At 38.3% G+C, this 17,916-nt stretch overlaps 1 protein-coding gene across 4 annotated transcripts in view; it reads left to right on the top strand.

Annotated features, from left to right (window-relative positions):
* UBE2U (ubiquitin conjugating enzyme E2 U) overlaps nt 1-16,586 on the top strand; it is a 60,246-nt gene extending 43,660 nt beyond the window's left edge. For 2 of the 4 annotated variants that reach the window (XM_046021337.1, XM_046021349.1), the window contains 3 exons: nt 901-982; nt 10,103-10,200; nt 16,301-16,586. In XM_046021337.1, the coding sequence (XP_045877293.1) occupies nt 901-982; nt 10,103-10,200; nt 16,301-16,488 (368 nt within the window). In that variant the 3' untranslated portion in view covers nt 16,489-16,586. Of the gene's footprint in view, nt 1-900; nt 987-10,102; nt 10,201-16,300 lie in introns of those variants that run through there. The other 2 variants (XR_006820564.1, XM_046021340.1) reach the window with 2 other exon arrangements.
* The last annotated feature ends 1,330 nt before the right edge of the window (nt 16,587-17,916 follow it).

Genomic DNA, 17,916 nt, shown 5'->3' with positions numbered 1-17,916 from the left:
CAAAGTTCACTACCATGATGGTTAGGTTTCTAGAAGCCATATCTTAAGATAAAGTTGAGGGAACTGAGGCTGCTCTGAGAGCTATCTTCAATATTAGAAGGGCTCTCTCCCATGGGGAAAGGATGAACCTGGTTAGTATTGCTCCAGATGTCAGAACTAGGACCAGTGGAAACTCAGCACTCAGAATAAGAAAGATATTAGGACCTACTATGTGGCAATGGAATAGGCAGTTTCCCAACCACAGGGAGAGGAGTTTTCTGTCATTGGCAAGGAATTGATTCATTCAGAGGTTGGACTGAGTGATCATCCATTGACAAATCTTGCTTTGTAGAAGATCAAGACCTATGTAATGTCACCTCCAACTCCAAGATTTTATTTTTTTACACGTAGTGCTGAATTAGAACTTTGTTAAACTATGGTGTCTGTAGTTTCTGTATGAGTTATTTTAATGCCTTCTTCATTACTATAAATGGTATATAAACAAGTGTTGTGGGGCGCCTGGGTGGCTCAGTGGGTTAAAGCCTCTGCCTTTGGCTCAGGTCATGATCTCAACGTCCTGGGATCGAGCCCCGCATCGGGCTCTCTGCTCAGCGGGAAACCTGCTTCCTCCTCTCTCTCTGCCTGCCACTCTGCCTACTTGTGATCTCTGTCAAATAAATAAAATCTTTAAAAAAAATAAATAAACAAGTGTTGTTATAATGAAAACTTTAAAGAAAAATCTACTTGTTTCAAAGTTCAAGGCAAAGGAAGAAATTTGTAAAGTGAGCATTGTAGTATGACTTGGACTATGTAGGGTATATCATTGCCATATATCAACTTAATGAAAAGTAAATTATTTTAAACTTTGAGCTATTATTAAAGAATGCATACACAGCTCCTTTTTCAAAACTTTAATTTCAGTGCTTGAAGATCCAAATTTTATTGTAGAGTATTATAAGTGGATGAAAACCGAATTAAAACATCCTAAAGAATGGAATTCAAAGTAAGTACTTTGTATTGAAATATATATCATTCTACTTTCTATTGTCTAACTGAATCATCAGAAGAAATCTTTGGAAGTAACAACGGATGCCCTTTTCTAAACATAAGAACAAGAATTAGACATGCCATTTTTTCCTTTACTATGAACCCACGTGGGAAACATCTTTGCTACTGTTAACCTTAGAAATGTAAGTTATTTGACCAGCAAAAGGGGGTTTATTTAGGAATAGCAGAGAATAGCAATTGGGGATTTGCAAGCTAGGTCTAAACCACAGGGCAAGTCCAAGAAATATAGGAAGAGGAATGTCACTTTATAGAGAAGGAGGAAGTTGGGTGGAGTTTGAAAGGAAGTCCTTCGGAGAAAAGCAAGTATTCAGAATGATGCCTATTGGTCATTGGCTGAGTTGCTGGAGTAGTCAGTTTCTTACAGTAGATGGAATGTATATCCTTCCCTCAATCTGTGATTGAGGATTTTGAGGATTTTTTTCTGTTGATGATTCTTCTCTTGGAGTCTGTAATGGACAGTTCGTATCATTGATGTGGGCAGTAGAGCTCCACCTTCTGGCCCCCCCCAACTCCATTTTAGTAAGGGTTCCCTTCTTCAGTTTTCACCTATTTTTTTTTTAAGATTTTATTTATTCATTTGACAGATAGAGATCCAAAGTAGGCAGAGAGGCAGGCAGAGAGAGAGGAGGAAGCAGGCTCCCAGCCAAGCAGAGAGCCGGATGTGGGGCTCGATCCCAGGACTCCGGGATCATGACCTGAGGTGAAGGCAGAGGCTTTAACCCCCTGAGCCACCCAGGTGCCCCAAGTTTTCACCTATTGACTGCCCCAAATAGAGATGAGCATGAGTGAAACACTCTCACAGTACTCTCTGCATTAATTCTCTTACTCCTGTTCCCATTATCCTTATCAATACATGACTTAGAACTAGGAAAAGGGCGCCTTGGTGATTCCCTCTTCCACAGATTCTTTCATTCAGGAACCAAATTATTTCATCTAACAAGGAAGTATATAGTAAAATATGAAAATAAACTATTACAGTATCTCCAGAAATCAATGACTATTAGACCACACTGAAGGGATCTTAATCTCATCTTTGGTCACTTGAGTCCTAAAGGCAGTTTTTCTTTTTTTGTCATGGTAGAGGAAACATTGTATCTCAGCTCTCTGATGTTGGCTAGGCTATAGCACTTATTTATTCTAGTGTGCTTATTTCAAAGTACTCAGTAAATATTCTACACAATGCAAGGAGAATTAAAGATCCCTCCTATTTTTTTATGGCATTTGCCTCATTTACCTTAGTTTTTAGTTCTTTGCTTTGCTAACAAATGGAAATACAGCATTAATAAAAATATTGTGCTGTATTTGGAATTTGTGTAGAAATTGAAGTTCTTAAGAAATACTTTCCTACCCTTTAACATCATAACTCAGATTGGGTTTTTCAGTTGGATATTCTTTTTTCATTTGACTTCTGTGACAACTTTCCTTCTAGCCTAAGTGGAGAAAATCTTTTGCATTCGATACTTTTCTGCTTTCAGAATAAATTATAGGCAGTAGAGAAGTTTTTTAAAGCAGAATTTAAAGGAGTACAAGCATTTTTTTTTCTTGAGGCTGTGTTTCAAGTTTCGTTTAAAGAAAGCTACTTAGAATATAAGGTTAATTTTGCTTTGACATGATTTCCTTTTTTATTTCCTTTAACAGAACGGCTTTGTCTTACTCATTTGATCACTGATTCATTATGTAATGCCAGCGTCCCACAGAACCCCACATTTAGAAATAGTAGGGCCGTGTCATTTTCAACTTATTCATCCATTTCTACATATGGCTGAAATAATTGTGAGCTGTTTGGGTGCTAGAACATTTTTCCAAATATATTATTTTGAAGTTACAGGTCAAATTATCATGTGCATGGTTGACCCTGTCAGAATAAAATTCTCACACCTTATGCCATCTGGTGGTTGATGAGAATATATTTGGATCAAATGATACCTCTTTTAAATTTTGGAATTTATTAATATAAAAATGCTAAAGTTTTTAAAAGATACTGCATTTAGCTGAATTTTATTGTGGCATAAATATGCAACAATATGTTGTAAAAATCTCCAGTGTGGGGAATCCACTTCTTTTTCAAATAATTATTAGATGTCTTATGTTCTGTCAAAATACAATATAATAAGGTGATCAACTCCTAGAGACTCAAGTAGAAAACGTTTAGGCATCTTTGCAAGTGACTGATTGGTGTATACATTCAATATAATACCATTATGCATTTTTCTGTTTTAATATTAAAAATGCTTTTATTGCACAGAAATTTCCTATTTAAAAAGAATGCCAGAAAATGCAAATCAACAGTCTTTCATCTGCATAGCATTAAGGAAAAAGACCAATCTTTCCTGCTTCTTATCCCTCCTCCTACTGTTCTCGCATCTCCTCGTCAATCAAGACTTGATTCTTAAGCCACACTAAGTTCTTTTTTCTCACTATTATTTTGGGACATAAGATCTCTTCACCACTTTGTGCCTTCTGCCTGGGATATCTTTCCCAGCAGGGTCTTTGCTGGTGGTCTAGAGTTAGGCTTTGGTCTGAATGAAAAGGTGGATGTGGAGTCCTTAAGCACAGGGACACGGGAGCCAGACTATCTGAATTTCAGTCCTGGCTCTGCCAGTTACCAACACCTTGACAGAGCAAGGACAAGTTATTAGATTTCTTTGTGCCTCAGTTTCTTTATCTGTTAAATGGCAGTGATAAATGTACCTACCCCTCAAGGAGATTGTGGGGATTAATACATTAATACAGGTAAACTTCTTCAAACAGTATCTAGTATATAGTAAGTACTCAGAAGGTTAACTATTATTCATGCTTTTCCTACTGTGGCCCTAGTTCCATTTTTAGACAGAACACTTTCTTTGGAGATAGCATGGGGTAGGGGGGAAGCATGGGCTTTAGGGTCAGATGGATCTTAGAGAAATTCATACCCACTTTTAGCTTGTTTCCTTATCTGCTAATTAGAGATAAACATGACTTACCTTGCAAAGTTGTTTTGCATTTGATCTCTTGAGATCACAGATATATAGTCATAGAGTGTTGACTTAAAGACAGTCAATAAATATTAGTTCTGAGGAGAGGAGGAGACAAAAACCCACACTCCCCAACTTTTCAGAGAATAAATATAGTCTCTGTCAGAAACAGGTTAGAACTGTCACATTTTCTCCAATTAGCACACAAGCACGGCTGCCTATCACAACCACATTTCTTTTAATTCCAGCATACACGTGGTTCTTATCCCTTTTCTGCCATTGTGCTCTCTGCTGCTTGGCAAAGTGCATCACAAGGATGGCGTTACAATCCAGCCCAACATCTCTTTGTGACAGGATCCCTGAGTCAGGCTTCCACATCCCCCCATGCTTTCTTTCCAGAGCACTCAGTCCCTGTCTCTTTCAGCACCTGTGGTATAGAAATTGATCAGTTCATGGAGAGGGACCAGGGCATGACATTATTGTGGCTTTCTGTTCTCAGCACTTAGCACGGCACCTGGCACCTAGCAGGCACTAAGTCGTGTTTGTTGAATGGTGCATACTTACCCCGTTTTCTCACTTAATAGGTGAATTAGATGTGAAGGCAGTTAACTTTTAGAAAAATTAAATGTAGACGCTGACTTGAAATAAGGCCAATTCTAATAGAAAGATAATGGTTCTATTTGGAGAATTCTAAGGGTATAGTTATAGAACAATGATTGAAAACTGGAGATATAAATGACTGTTATGAATATTTTATGCAAATTCTTAAGTTGTACACATGTTTTTAGTTAGTATTAATAGGAACCCATTGTCATTATAAGCAGCTCATAAATATTCACGAATCGATCATTTGGTTTGGTCATTTGATCACTTTAAGGCCTTTTTCCCTCCCCTGTTACTTTGCCTGTCTCTTGACTATTCATGCAAATGCTTTATTTCCACTAAGACATGGGAAGAATATGAATCTAGAGATGAACCGGTAGTTTGTATTTATTTTCTCTGGAGAAAGAGTGAGAGATTAAAAACCAGAAGGCAGTGCAAGCTGTTCCTTAAATATTCTTCCTTATGCATGTGTAAAACTGTTTGTGTCATACTCTGTGGCTAATGAGTGCTTATGTGGTAATGGAAACACTGTGCCAGGAACCTAAGCTTTGTCAGACAGCAAGTTATCTAAATAGAAGTTACCGGTTTTGGAGTTTTACATTGTTTGCTGCTTTGGAGAAGAGTACCGCTCTTGTCTACGCATTGGAGGTACAGAAGGGACAGAAACTAAATGGTGAAGCACCTCCTGTGTGCCAGACATTCTTTCATTTCCTAATGGCATACTGTCCATGCTGCAGAGTTGACGGTTATACCTCTAAGTTTAAGCCCGCAGTTGCACCCTTCAGCCTCCCGCAAAGCCGTAGCCAGCCAACCCACAGGCCAAGTCGAACCACATCCTTGTTACACACAGACACAGCTTTGAGACAAAATCCTCAGCCTCCCTCTTCATCTGGGTTGTCACCCCTACGTTTCTCCACAGAGAGTCTGGAAACATCGATGTATCAACAGTATCAACATGAGAGAAACATGAGATTAGCCAGCTTGCCCAAAGTTACTGATAAATGCATTTTGTATTTGAAAACTAAAACTAAATTATTTCCCAATTTTCTATTAATATATGCTTATTAAAAGCTTAAATTTTTTAGGTAATGTGAAAATATGATTTACCCAACTGCAAGCACAAACCAAGTCTACCTTTTGTGGAAAAGGTTTTTTTTGGTCAATCTCAAATTCTATTATTAAACAATGTTAGCTCTTTTCTCCTTCATAAAACACTCCTATATTTATAAAATATAGGACATAGTCATAAAATAACTTTTATAAAATATGGACATAGTTCTACTATATTTTAAATTAAGAGGTTAGTATATATTATTTCTAAGTTCCTGTATCTGATTTTGTAAAGTGTTTTAACTCGCAAAAATATATACTATGTTGATTCCCGTTTCTCCAGTTATATAGAAAACGTTTATACTGAATACATTAATTTAATGTATGTTTGTGCTGTCCTTTCAGGGTTTTTGAAATTAAATGTTATTTTTATAGATTTACATAATTATATATTTAATGCATATTTTTAAGGAGGAATGCCGGCTTTATTTTATTCCCCAAAGATTGAACCTTGAATGCCATCTTGTGGTTAAAGAGAGAAGCATTAGAATTGGTGCTGGAAACATCCCTTTAAAATAGAGACGCAGAGAAAATATATAGACGGGGGGGGGGAATATCCCATTAAAAAAATAATTTCTGTCAAGCAACTACTTCATCTCTGCTTGGATGGTTTTAGAGACAGGGAGCTCAGTACTTCAAGGACCACTTAAATAGCTGGAATCTCCCGTATTTCTAGTTCAAATCTAATACCTTATGGTAATTCAATAATTCTAGGTTTCTTTCATTCACTTAAGATTTTTATTGAGTCCTTACTATGTGTTTTATACATTTGTCTGCAAAACCAGCCAGAAAATGAGAAATTATCTCCATTTCATAAAGAGAATGTGCAGGAAAAAGTTTTTTAAAAAAATTCCCTAAGTTTGCACATTCTGAAAGTGACCAAGCTGAAATTCAAATCCAGGCCTGCAGATGCTACAACCCACACTTTCGTCTACTAGATCCAGCGCCAGCTCAGACACTGAGGACCCAGGGATGGCTTCGGATATGGGTAGTAGGCGTGGCTCGAGCAGAGATGCTGTGGCAGAAAAGAAAGTGTCTCCACTTGTCCTTGGAAGCAACACAAATAAACCTCTTCTTTTTTGTGGAATTATCCTTTTAGCTATTTTGTCTTTTTCCTAAATCCCCTTAAGTTTTCTCTTTTTTCAAAATAAACACATCCAGTTCTTTCAACTTTTTTTTAAAATGAATTCCACATTTTTTTATTGTTCGCCTTTGATGGGTTCAATTCATTTAATCAACTTTTCTCTCAGAATGTACCCTAGAACTTTATCATGGATTTCTGGTTGTAGCACAGAATCTGGTGGGACGTTCTATATTATAAACACCACGACTTAAAGCTACTTCCTCCTTTATCTCTCAAAAAAAAAGGGGAGGGGGGTTTGATAATAGTCAAAAACACATACTAGGTTGATTGGTTTGTTTTTTTAAGAGAATTGTTCCTTTGGTTCTACACCTACGTAGAACACTCTTGTGAAAGGTCTCTCTGTTTCTCTTTCTCTCCCCACCTTCCTCTCCCCATCAGCACCCTACCCCACCCCACCCCCAACTGTGGCCAGAGAAATATGATACATAGTTTAGCTTGGGCCTTCATCTGAGCAGGGGTGAATTTAAGAAGGGCTGTGGTTTCCCAGAGGCATATTAGATTGTGTGCCACCTGAAGGGAGAAACAGGCAGGAAGCCAAGAAGTATCCTTAGAACATGTTACAAAAAGTCAGATCACTAGATGGAAGGGATACAGTTAAGTTTTTTGACCCTCGTTACATACGTAGAGCTACTTTTCAAGAATAGGTAGCAACTTACGGTGCCAACAAAATTGTTAAGAATTTAAGATGAACACACATTTGGGTTGCTAGTTATAGTTTTTAACTTAATAGATATGATGTCTTCCTTTATAGTCATTTAATTTGTATTTCTTTAGTGACACTAAACCTTTTTTTATCATTTATGTTTTCAGTTATATGTGTTTTATAGGCAAATGGTTAAATAAAAAAGAAAATACTAATACTTGTATAGTTTTTTGAAGACAGATCTATCAGTGAGGTATAAAAGGTATAAATCAAGTTATGTTTGTTTGCTTTTAAGGGAGGGTGGGAGGATTAGATGGGGAGGGAGAGAGACTCCATGCCCAGCATGAAGCCCAATGCGGGGTTTAACCTCACGACCCTGAGATGATGACCTGGGCCGAAATCAGGAGTCAGACGCTTAACTGACTGGTCCACTGAGGCACCCTAGTTGTTATTTTCCAAAATCATATCTGTCCTGAGGAAAATAAGATTCCATTCACACAACAGTTGCAGAGGGCTAACATCAGTGTGTGTTCTTGCTAGTTAAAGTGTAAGACCTCTTAATTCAAGGGGACTTTGAAGAGAGACTTGGGAAGTGTCCTGCATTAGGGCTATTTTAGCCCCCCAGTAAGAGCTGTTCTAGACCCATAAGAAAGCTTAAATACAACCCTTGAATATATCAGGCTGATGTGTAAGATACTGAACTGCATGCTGGAACAATTAACAACCATATTTAAAAGAATATACAAAATTCCCCAGCAAAGTAGAATTTACAACATCCAGAATCCCATCCTAAATGACCAGCCATGCAAATAAGCAGGAAAATAGAATCCATAACCATAATAAAAATCTATCAATATACATAGATCCTCAAGTAATAGAGATGGAATTAGTAGGTAAGGATTTTAAAGCAGCTATTATTAATCTTATAAAATGTACTCAAGGGTAATAAAAAGTAATTAAACACAAGAAACAACAAGTGTTGACAAGGGTGAGGAAGAAAAGGAACTCTTCATCCACTACTGATGGGAATGTAAGGTGGTGTGGCTGCAGTGGAAAACAGTATGGAAGTTCTTCAAAAAATTAAAAACAGGATTACACTATGATCCAGTAGTTCCACTACTGGGTATTTACCCAAAGAATAGGAAAAGAGTAATTCAAAAACATATCTGCATCAATATGTTTACTGCAGCATAATTTACAATAACCAAACTATGGAAGAAGCCCAAGTGGCCATTGACTCATAAATGGTTGAAGAAGAAGTGAGATACACACACACACACACACACACACACACACACACACACTGATATATTACTCAGCCATGAAAAAGAAAAAAGCCTTGCCATTTGAAACAATGTGGATGGCTCTAGAGAGTACAGAGGTAAGCAAAAGAAGTCGGTGCAAGAAAGACAAATACCATAGGATTTCAGTCATATGTGGAATTTAAGAAACAAAACAAATGAACAAAGAAAAATAAAGAGACAAACCAAGAAACAGACTCCTACCTATAGAGAACAAATTTGGTTCCCAGAGGGCAGGTGTGTGGGGGAATGGGTAAAACAGGTGAAAGGGATTAAGAGTACACTAATCACGAGGAGCACTGAGTAATGTATAGAATTGTTGAATCACTATATTGTACACCTGATACTAATATAACACTATATATTAATTATACCTGAATTTAAAAAGATAAAATAAAAAGAAACAAAATTTTGTTATCACCTCAATAACAAAGCCAAAGAGTACCAGAAAGAAAATAAAAACCCCATTACAGATAAATACACCTCATATACATTGATGTAAAGATTTTAGCTAATTGGATCCCATATGTATAATTATAATAAATAACAAATTTAATAATATAAATAATTGTGATAATTATACATGACCATGTGGGGTTCATGTCAGGAATGCAACCTTGGTTTAATATTTGAAAAATTCAAACAATATAAAATAGAGTAAGAAAGAAGAGTCATGATCATCTCAATAGGTGAAGAAAATTTCAACACCAGTTCCAATTAAACAAATCGACAAAATTAAACAAACAAACAAACAAAAAATAAGCCTCCAGGGGCACCTGGGTGGCTCAGTGGGTTAAGCCTCTGCCTTTAGCTCAGGTCATGATCTCAGGGTCCTGGGATCGAGTCCCACGTTGGGCTCTCTGTTCAGTGGGGAGCCTCTTTCCTCCTCTCTCTCTGCCTGCCTCTCTGCCTACTTGTGATCTCTCTCTTTCTGTGTCAAATAAATCAATAAAATCTTAAAAAAAAATAATAAGCCTCCAGAGCTGTGAGAGAATAAACTTGTTAAGGAAGCCCTAGGAAACAAATGCACCTTGCCTTACCAATTGATGTCTTATTACTTTTACAGTGTTCATCTTATACCCTATTTGTTTGTTTTCCTAATGACCACTCTGCTAGGAAACATAATGGAATCATTTCTGTTGACCATTGCACTAGTGAGCACTCAGAATGGCACCATAGTCAAACCCCGCTGTTCTGCTTGTCTGTCTGATTTAATATGTTCGCCTTATTTTTCTCAAAACTGATGTACACTTCTCAGAATTCATTTGGAAATTTAGATGACTTCTTTTCCTCATTCTAGGTATGCGGCTACCGTGGCTCGGCTGGCTAGAGAAAGTAGAAGGCGGCCTTCCAGAGCCAAATATCTAACTGAAAGAGTTCGACACTGCCCAACTCCAAGTACATGCAGTTCAGCCTATTTGTTTTGCTTTGTTTTTAGAACTAAAATATTAGTTATAATAATAAATGTAATTTTTTTCAGTTCAGGTAAATGTGTATCTGTGAGGCCTAATCTTGTGTTCTCCTTTTAAGGTTGCTTTAAGTCTTTCTGACTAACAAAATAAATTCAGTAAATTACTTACATAGGAATTGGAGCTTGAAAAAAAAAACTGAATTACTTACCCTTTGAAGCTCACCATCCTTTAATAGGTTAATGTACAATTTGGAAATCTAAGGCTAAGTTTCAAGGTGTGTAAAAGCATTCAAAACAAGAAAAACGCCAAATAAACCAATCCCTAAAGGTCACTTTAGATTCAGAGGTATATGCAATATGTCTGAAAAGACAGGAATAGTGGTGATTGAATTGTTTTTGGTGATCTTTTTTAAAATTAATGTTTTTTAAAGAAATATTTTGGGGGGCACCTGGGTGGCTTAGTCACATAAATGTCTGCCTTTGGCTCAGGTCATGATCCTGGGGTCCTGGGACTGAGCCCCACATCAGGGGGAGCCTGCTTCTCCCTTTCCCTCTGCCACTCCCCCTTCTGGTGTTCCCTTGCTCGCTCTCTCACTCTCTCTCTCTCTCAAATAAAATCTTAAAAAAAAAAAAAAAAGAAATACTTGGGATAAGTTGAGAGAGGGTCTTGATCAGGAAAAATGTTGGTAACATAATAAAAACCAACTAGTATAGAGGGGAAAGCAAAACATTTGGGATCAGAGAACTTGTGTTTAGATAACAGGTCTGTTATCTAGGAGATGTTTGTTAGGAGATGTATGTTAGGAGAAAGGCATTTAACCTCAGAGTTTCAGTTTCTGCATCTTCAGTTGGTACTGAATACATAGAAGATGTTCAGTAAATACTTGTTCTTCATGTTCTGGCCTAACACACAGTATTCTTGTGACTAAGTGACTCCATGTATGTAAACATTCTTTGTGAACAGGGAAGTACTGGAAATCTTAGTTATCACATTTCACTGACCCCTGTCCTTCAAACACAACAGCATAGGCATGCCAGGCACAGGCAGCAAACTTCATCCAGTGGTTTTCTAAGAGCCCAGTTTCCATACATCTGACTTGCATTTCTTTGGCTCAGCTTCCACTTCTCGTTCTCCTTCCTGTTTTGGTGTACCACTCAGATTCCTTCATCTGACTTGCCAGCCTCAATCTTCTCTATCCACTCTGCCACCTTTTGCATTTCAGGGTACCTGCAAGCCTTGTTGCCTTTTCCAGCCAGACTCTGCTTCCTCCATGAATTCTCTGCTCTCTGCAAACTTTGTCCTCCCCACACGCCCACATCTGCACCAGTGGAAGAAATCTTTTGGTTCACTTGATGATTACAATAATTCCTGTTCATGCTTTGTCAGACTTCTTTCTACAGCTCACATCTGCTTATGTTTTTCTGAGTCTAAAATCCTTTGTTCTCCATTTCATTCAGGATAAAATTTATACTCTTTGACATGGAAAAGTCCTTATTGCTCTTATATCTGTCTGCTTTTTCAGTGACGTCTTTTCCCACTCTCCCACTCATACCCTAAACACCACACTGACCTAGTAGCTCATGACTATTTCCTTCCTCATTGCAAAAAAATTTGACAAGTATGCTGCTGTGTTTCTTCATATCCTCATGCCAAACACCCTTTCTTCCTTTCCTTTCTATTACCTACCCATCCTTTGAAATTCAGCTCGGGTATTACCTTCTATAGGAAGCTTTCCCTGTGGGCTATTAAGTACTTCTGTCATAATATCATTCTATATTAGTTTTCTATTTCTGTATAACAAATCACCACACACAATGGCTTAAAACAACACATATTTATTGTTCCACAGTTTCTTTGCACCCAGAGTCCAGGCTTGGTGTGGCTAGATCCCCACCTTGGGATCCCATAAGGTGTGAGCTGGGCTGCAGTCTCATCTGGAGGCTTGCACAAGGAAGGGCTGCTTCCAAGCTCACTACGGTTGTTAGTGGAATTCACTTTCTTCTGTCCTTAAGAATGTGGGCCCAGATTCTTTCCGGCTGTGTGCTGAAGACCTCCTTTAGCTCCTAGAGGCTGCAGGCAGTTTATTGCCATGTGGGCTTTTCCAACATAGCCCCCTACCTCATCTAGCCAGCAAGGAAAGTCCTTAGAGCATGTCCGATGGCAAAATGGAGTCATATAATGCAACGTAATCATGGGAGTGAGAGTCCATCACCACGGCCATATTTTATTGATTAGAAATAAGTAATAGGTCCCAACCACATTTAAAATGTAGGGATTTACATAAAGATGTGAACACCGGAATGTGGGATCATGATGATCTCCGTTGATTTTGTCCTCTGCAATGTCATGTAAGTCTCTTTACGACCAGTCTCCTTGGAAAATGACCTCCCGAGAAAAGAGACTTTGACCTCTCAATCTGCCACAGCACAGCACTTCATCTAGTAGCCATGAATGAATGAGTGAATGAATACTAGAGTGAAGTAGAGTTGTTATGCTTTTATCAGCTCTGATCCTAGAAGAAGGTAAATAAACCCTTGATGATCGAGAATAGTAAGGAAGGTGAGCTGGAAGAGAGAACACTTTAAGGAATGTCTAGAAAATGATGAGATCTCCAATGCTGAGCCTGTCATCTTTGAAAATGGGGTAAAATATATTTTATGTCTAATCCTATAGCTAGGAGGAGAGACTATCCATAAGAGGTTATAGTAAGTTAGATTATTGTTCAGAAATAGTCACTATCCATAGGACATCCAGGTGGCTCAGTCAGTTAAGCATCTGACTCTTGATTTCAGCTCAGGTCATGATCTCAGGGTAGTGATATTAAGCCCTGCATCAGGCTCCACAGTCAACATGGAGTCTGCTTGAGTTTCTCTGTCTCCCTCCCACTCTGCCCCCAATGCCATGCTCTCTCTGCCCCTACCAAAATAAATAAATACATCTTTAAAAAAAGAGAGAGAGAAATATTCACTATCCTGTTCTACCTCCATAGGCAAAATGTACTCCCTTGGCCCTCGACTTTGAATTTTGCCATGTGACTTGTTTTGATCAGTGGAATATTGGTGGGTGTGGTATGCCCAGAGTTTGGAAACAGCTTGTGCTATTTGGCTTGCTCTTTCGCTTCTGCCACCATCGCAAGAACATGCCTGGAGCAGCATTCTGGTCACGGAGAAAGATGAAAGCCATAGAGCCGAGCTTCCCTGACAGCTTTCCCAGCCATCCCCTGCCCAGATAAGCCAATCTCTAGTGGACCTGCAGATGGGTGATCTGAACAAATGCTCATTGTTGTATGCCACTGAGATTTTGTGGCTGCTAATTATGTAGCAGTAGTGAATTTACAGTGCATATGAAAAGGAAGCATGACTCAGTTGAAAAAGAAATGAACTGTGTGCTCCTCTTTTGTAGAGGTGGTTAGCATGGTTCGTTATTGAGAAAAATTCATCAGAGGTTTAGGAGGTAGGAGGGAGGAAGAGGCCATTAATTCCCGAGCAATTGGCAGTTTCCTCAGACTGCAGTTTCATGCAACTCTTCACAAACTCTCACTTTACAGATATGATGGATTCAGAAATATCTCCATGAACTCTCAATTTTTGTCCCACTTTGGGCTGGATGTGTACAGCTCCTTGTAATGCCCCATGAACTCCTGGTTTTCCCACATCAGGCTAAAGTAGGGAGTGACTGCTTTTCCAGTTTTCCAACTACAATCTTCCAGACCTTCACACTCCCATGTCTCCCCATACCTGTGTAATCTCTATTTTCTATATTAAACTCCTCATTCTTGTATTAGCTATAGTGTCTCTGTTTTCCTAACTGAACCCAGACTGACACAGAAGTGAATGGATCTGATTATTTGGCAATAATCAGAGCTCACCAGTCAGAACAAATTTTAATATCTTTACCAATTAAATTATTTTCATATTTAAAAATATATATGAGTTTCCAGGATCTATCCCTAGAGAGGCATACAAACTATATGGCAATTAGCATTTGTGCTTTCATAAGTTATTTTGTTAACATAGTAACAGAGTTCTGACCTTTAGTATTGATTCCAACCAGTAAATCCAAGGTTTCTTGGAGGCATTCGTAATACTTAAGAGTTTCTGGAGGAAGGAAGTTGAAAATAATATTTTTTCTGTGTCAAAATGAAACATTTTTATATTTGTTTTACATTATGCTCAGCTACTCTAGCCAGAATTTCTTGCTTTGGGTTTTTGTTTTGGGTTTTTTTGTTTTGGTTTGGTTTGGTTTGTTTTTGGTTTTAGTTTGTTAGTTCTTGTTTTTAACAGAGCTAGGACTGGAGGACAAATGGTCAGAGTGATTGACTCTCAGCATTCATTCCTGGCCAACAACTGACATCAGCCCACCGTGGTAATCTCATTTCCCTTACGAGGAACTCTCTTCGGAGCAGTGTGTGACACAATTCTGCCTGCGAAGAAGTATGCAGAGGGTTTCAGGGGATGGTTTTCCTACTCTTAAAAAATGAAACTCTGGAGAGAAAGACCCCTTTCTTTCTCTGGATGTTGCCATATCTGATGTGAGTACTAGAATGGCTACAGCTCTCTTGCTGTGAGTCTGAAGATGAAAACAACACCAAAGATGGGAAAGCAGAGCAGCAGAAAGAACAGGTCCCTCATGATATTGTTGAATCACTGGCTCATCCAGTCCTGTCCTACCTCTGACTTCCCTCTTCTGTGAGATAAGACACTTGCCTATAGTTTAAACTGGTTTGAACTGGGCTCTGAATCTCTCATACCCAAAAACATGTAAATTCAGAACAGCCCAAACATGGTTAGAAAGAACTGGAGTTAGTCCATCAATGATGAGTTCACAGAAAAGATAGTAGGTTTTCTCAAGGGAAAGACAGAATGTACTTTTAAACTAATGAAAGCTAGAGATTAACACTAAGATACAAAACAAAAAACTTAATCATTGGAGACTTCAAGATTCTCCCAGGGTAATGGCAGTTTTCTAAACTCATAGCTCTCTACAAATCTTTGTATAAAACAAAGAGACCAAGAGAACAATTCATTCATAACCCTTGTCCATAGCACAACTAGAAGGCAATGAATATTACAAGGGTTTATTTGGTATGCAGTTAGGGAAATAAACATATGAGACAACAGAAAATTTGTCCTGGATCCCTTACTAGGCAATGAATTAGGTGGCAACTGTAGTAAAACATAAGTAACACTACTACTGTTAAACATTCCCAGAAAACAGGTTCCCCATGCTGGGTAGAAATATTGAGCAATATAAACACTGTATCTATATTCTTCCTTTAAATGTAATTAGTTTATTTCCCTGTTTACAAGACCTCTGGAAAAAGATGAATCATCTTTGCATGATATAGCAGGCTTTCCTAATCTGGCCTCAGTTTAACCAGCCCCACCCAACTCTCCACTGTAACCCAGGGATTTGGGATCTGAATGACTTGGAATCAATTCTTACTAGCTGAGTGTCCTTGGACAAGTTATTGTAGGTCACTCAATCTCAATTTCCTCATCTGTAAAATAAGGATAATAATACCTACCTGTCACAAGGGTCATATCCAAGTTAAATAATATCCGTATAGACTGCTTAGCAGAGCAGTTGGTTTAGCATAAGCGTTTTTGTGTCAACTCTGATTACCTCCAAACCTGTCAAGTACTCTTATATCTCTGTGCCTTGGTATGTGCTGTGTTCTCAGTCTAGAGTGCTCATACCTTCCTTCTTTGTCCTTCTCTGTTCAGCAAACCGCCCTTCCTCTGTCAAATCCAAGCCTATTTTCACTTAGACACAACGATTCCACTACTGTGTTCTAAAGCCTTCACAGACCCAGTTTCCCTTCTATGCCTACCAGTGGTTGGTGGAGACTCAGTAAATACATGTTAAATGAATGAACTAACAAAGCATAAAGAAGATTGACCAGAATGGAAGGAATGATTTGTGAAAACTTGATTGCAAAATGTAAAATTCAGAGGGTTTTAAAAGGTTGCTTGCCTTCACTTCACAATCTTAGGCACTATCCCATAAATGCAAGAACACATCTTTTTTTATCGTGTTCTCTGCCATGTCTATTAATTTTTTTTTTTTTATATTTCCTCTTACAGTTCAAGATTTTGCTGACTCACAGACTGAAATGCCTATTGTCATGAAGACTGGTAGAACAAAGGAGAGGTGGAGGAGTGTCACTTTACCAGATGATCATAGTGCAAATGAGCCGTGGGAAGAAGAAGTGGAAGACCTGGTCACCTGGACCAACACTCTTGATACAGACATTTTAGAAGACTCAGCGTGATGTTCCAGGATTTAGGAAATGAACAGCCTCAACCACAGCTCGGCTTCATGAGGCAACTTTGGAAGTTGGATTCCATTTTTTTTTTTTTTCAAGTTGGTCTCATGCTCTCACATTAAGTACAAATTAGCAATATAAGTATAAATCAGTGAATATGTTTCTTTGAATTTTTTGAGCTCTACTTCATTGCCTGAAGCTAAGTTAACTGAATTAGGGGTATTCATTGTGGCATTTCAATCAATGGTATTACACCCACAGTTGTTAGGCTATGGGTTGCAGACAGGGACAAGATATGAGTCAGGAAGAGGCTGGGATAGGAGGGGAGCTCTCAGGACCTTCAGAGCCTGGACATTAACCAAAGAGACGGATCTTTGCGGATGTCTACATCTGCCTGGTTTAGTGTCATTTTTCTCCATAGTCAAAGGATGAGATGTCATCCATCCACCAGTGTTCCTCTGCCCTTTTCTTCCAGAAAACATGTTCTTTTTCCTCTTTGACCTTATCTCCTCATATTCTCATATCTTTATTTTCCTCCTCTTTTTTTTTGCTGCATTGCCTCAACCTGCAAATGCACTCGGGTCTCTCTTATTTTAAAAATATGTCTCTATCTTTGACCCTACATTTCTACTTCCCGCAGCACTGTATTATTCAGGGGTACCTGGCTGGCTCAGTTAGTGAAGTGTGGGACTCTTGATCTCGGGGTTGTAAGTTTAAGCCACATGCTGGGTGTAGAGATTAAAAATAAGATCTTTAAAAAACAAAACAAACACTATATTATTTGTATTTTCTCAGCTATGCTTATGGATAAGTATATCATTTGCCATCCTTATTTCTTAGATTCACTTCCCATTTGCATTCCACTGCACAATAAAATCAGTCTTCTGATTATATTACTTGATTAAAATTCACCAGGATCACCAAAGGCTTTCATATTGCCTAAATCCAATAGCTTCCTTATTTTACTGGACCTCTAGGCTGTATTTCATATTATCGATCACTTCTTTTTTAATCTTTATTGCTTCACCTTTGAAGAGGCTTGTTTTGAGGCCCACAAACACCATAAATATGTATATCTGTGTAGAGACCTAGGTAGATGCCTGACCTTGGATCTAGTTGTTAAATAAGTCTCTCCCTCACTTCTGAGGAAACGGATTTTACTTCCTATGAAAAAAGAAAAAAGTTGTTATATGTACTCTAGTGTCTGGGCTAGCTACAGTTGTTTTCGAGTCTGCCTGTGGTGGTTCAGACAATAAGGCCTCAAGTGACTGTGGTGCCTAACACTTTTATTATCCTCCCCAACCAGAACCAGAAAATTCTAGCAGCTATCCTAGATCTTCCCCTCCTTTTGTCAATGCCAAAGTACAATGAAAAGCCAACTTCATGATCCTGCCCAACTTGATAACAATCAGTTATTTTTATACCCAGTGAAAA

Source organism: Meles meles, chromosome 1 (assembly GCF_922984935.1).
Source record: "Meles meles chromosome 1, mMelMel3.1 paternal haplotype, whole genome shotgun sequence".
In the NCBI taxonomy this organism is placed as follows: domain Eukaryota; kingdom Metazoa; phylum Chordata; class Mammalia; order Carnivora; family Mustelidae; genus Meles; species Meles meles.
This window is presented reverse-complemented; position numbering and strand designations above follow the sequence as displayed.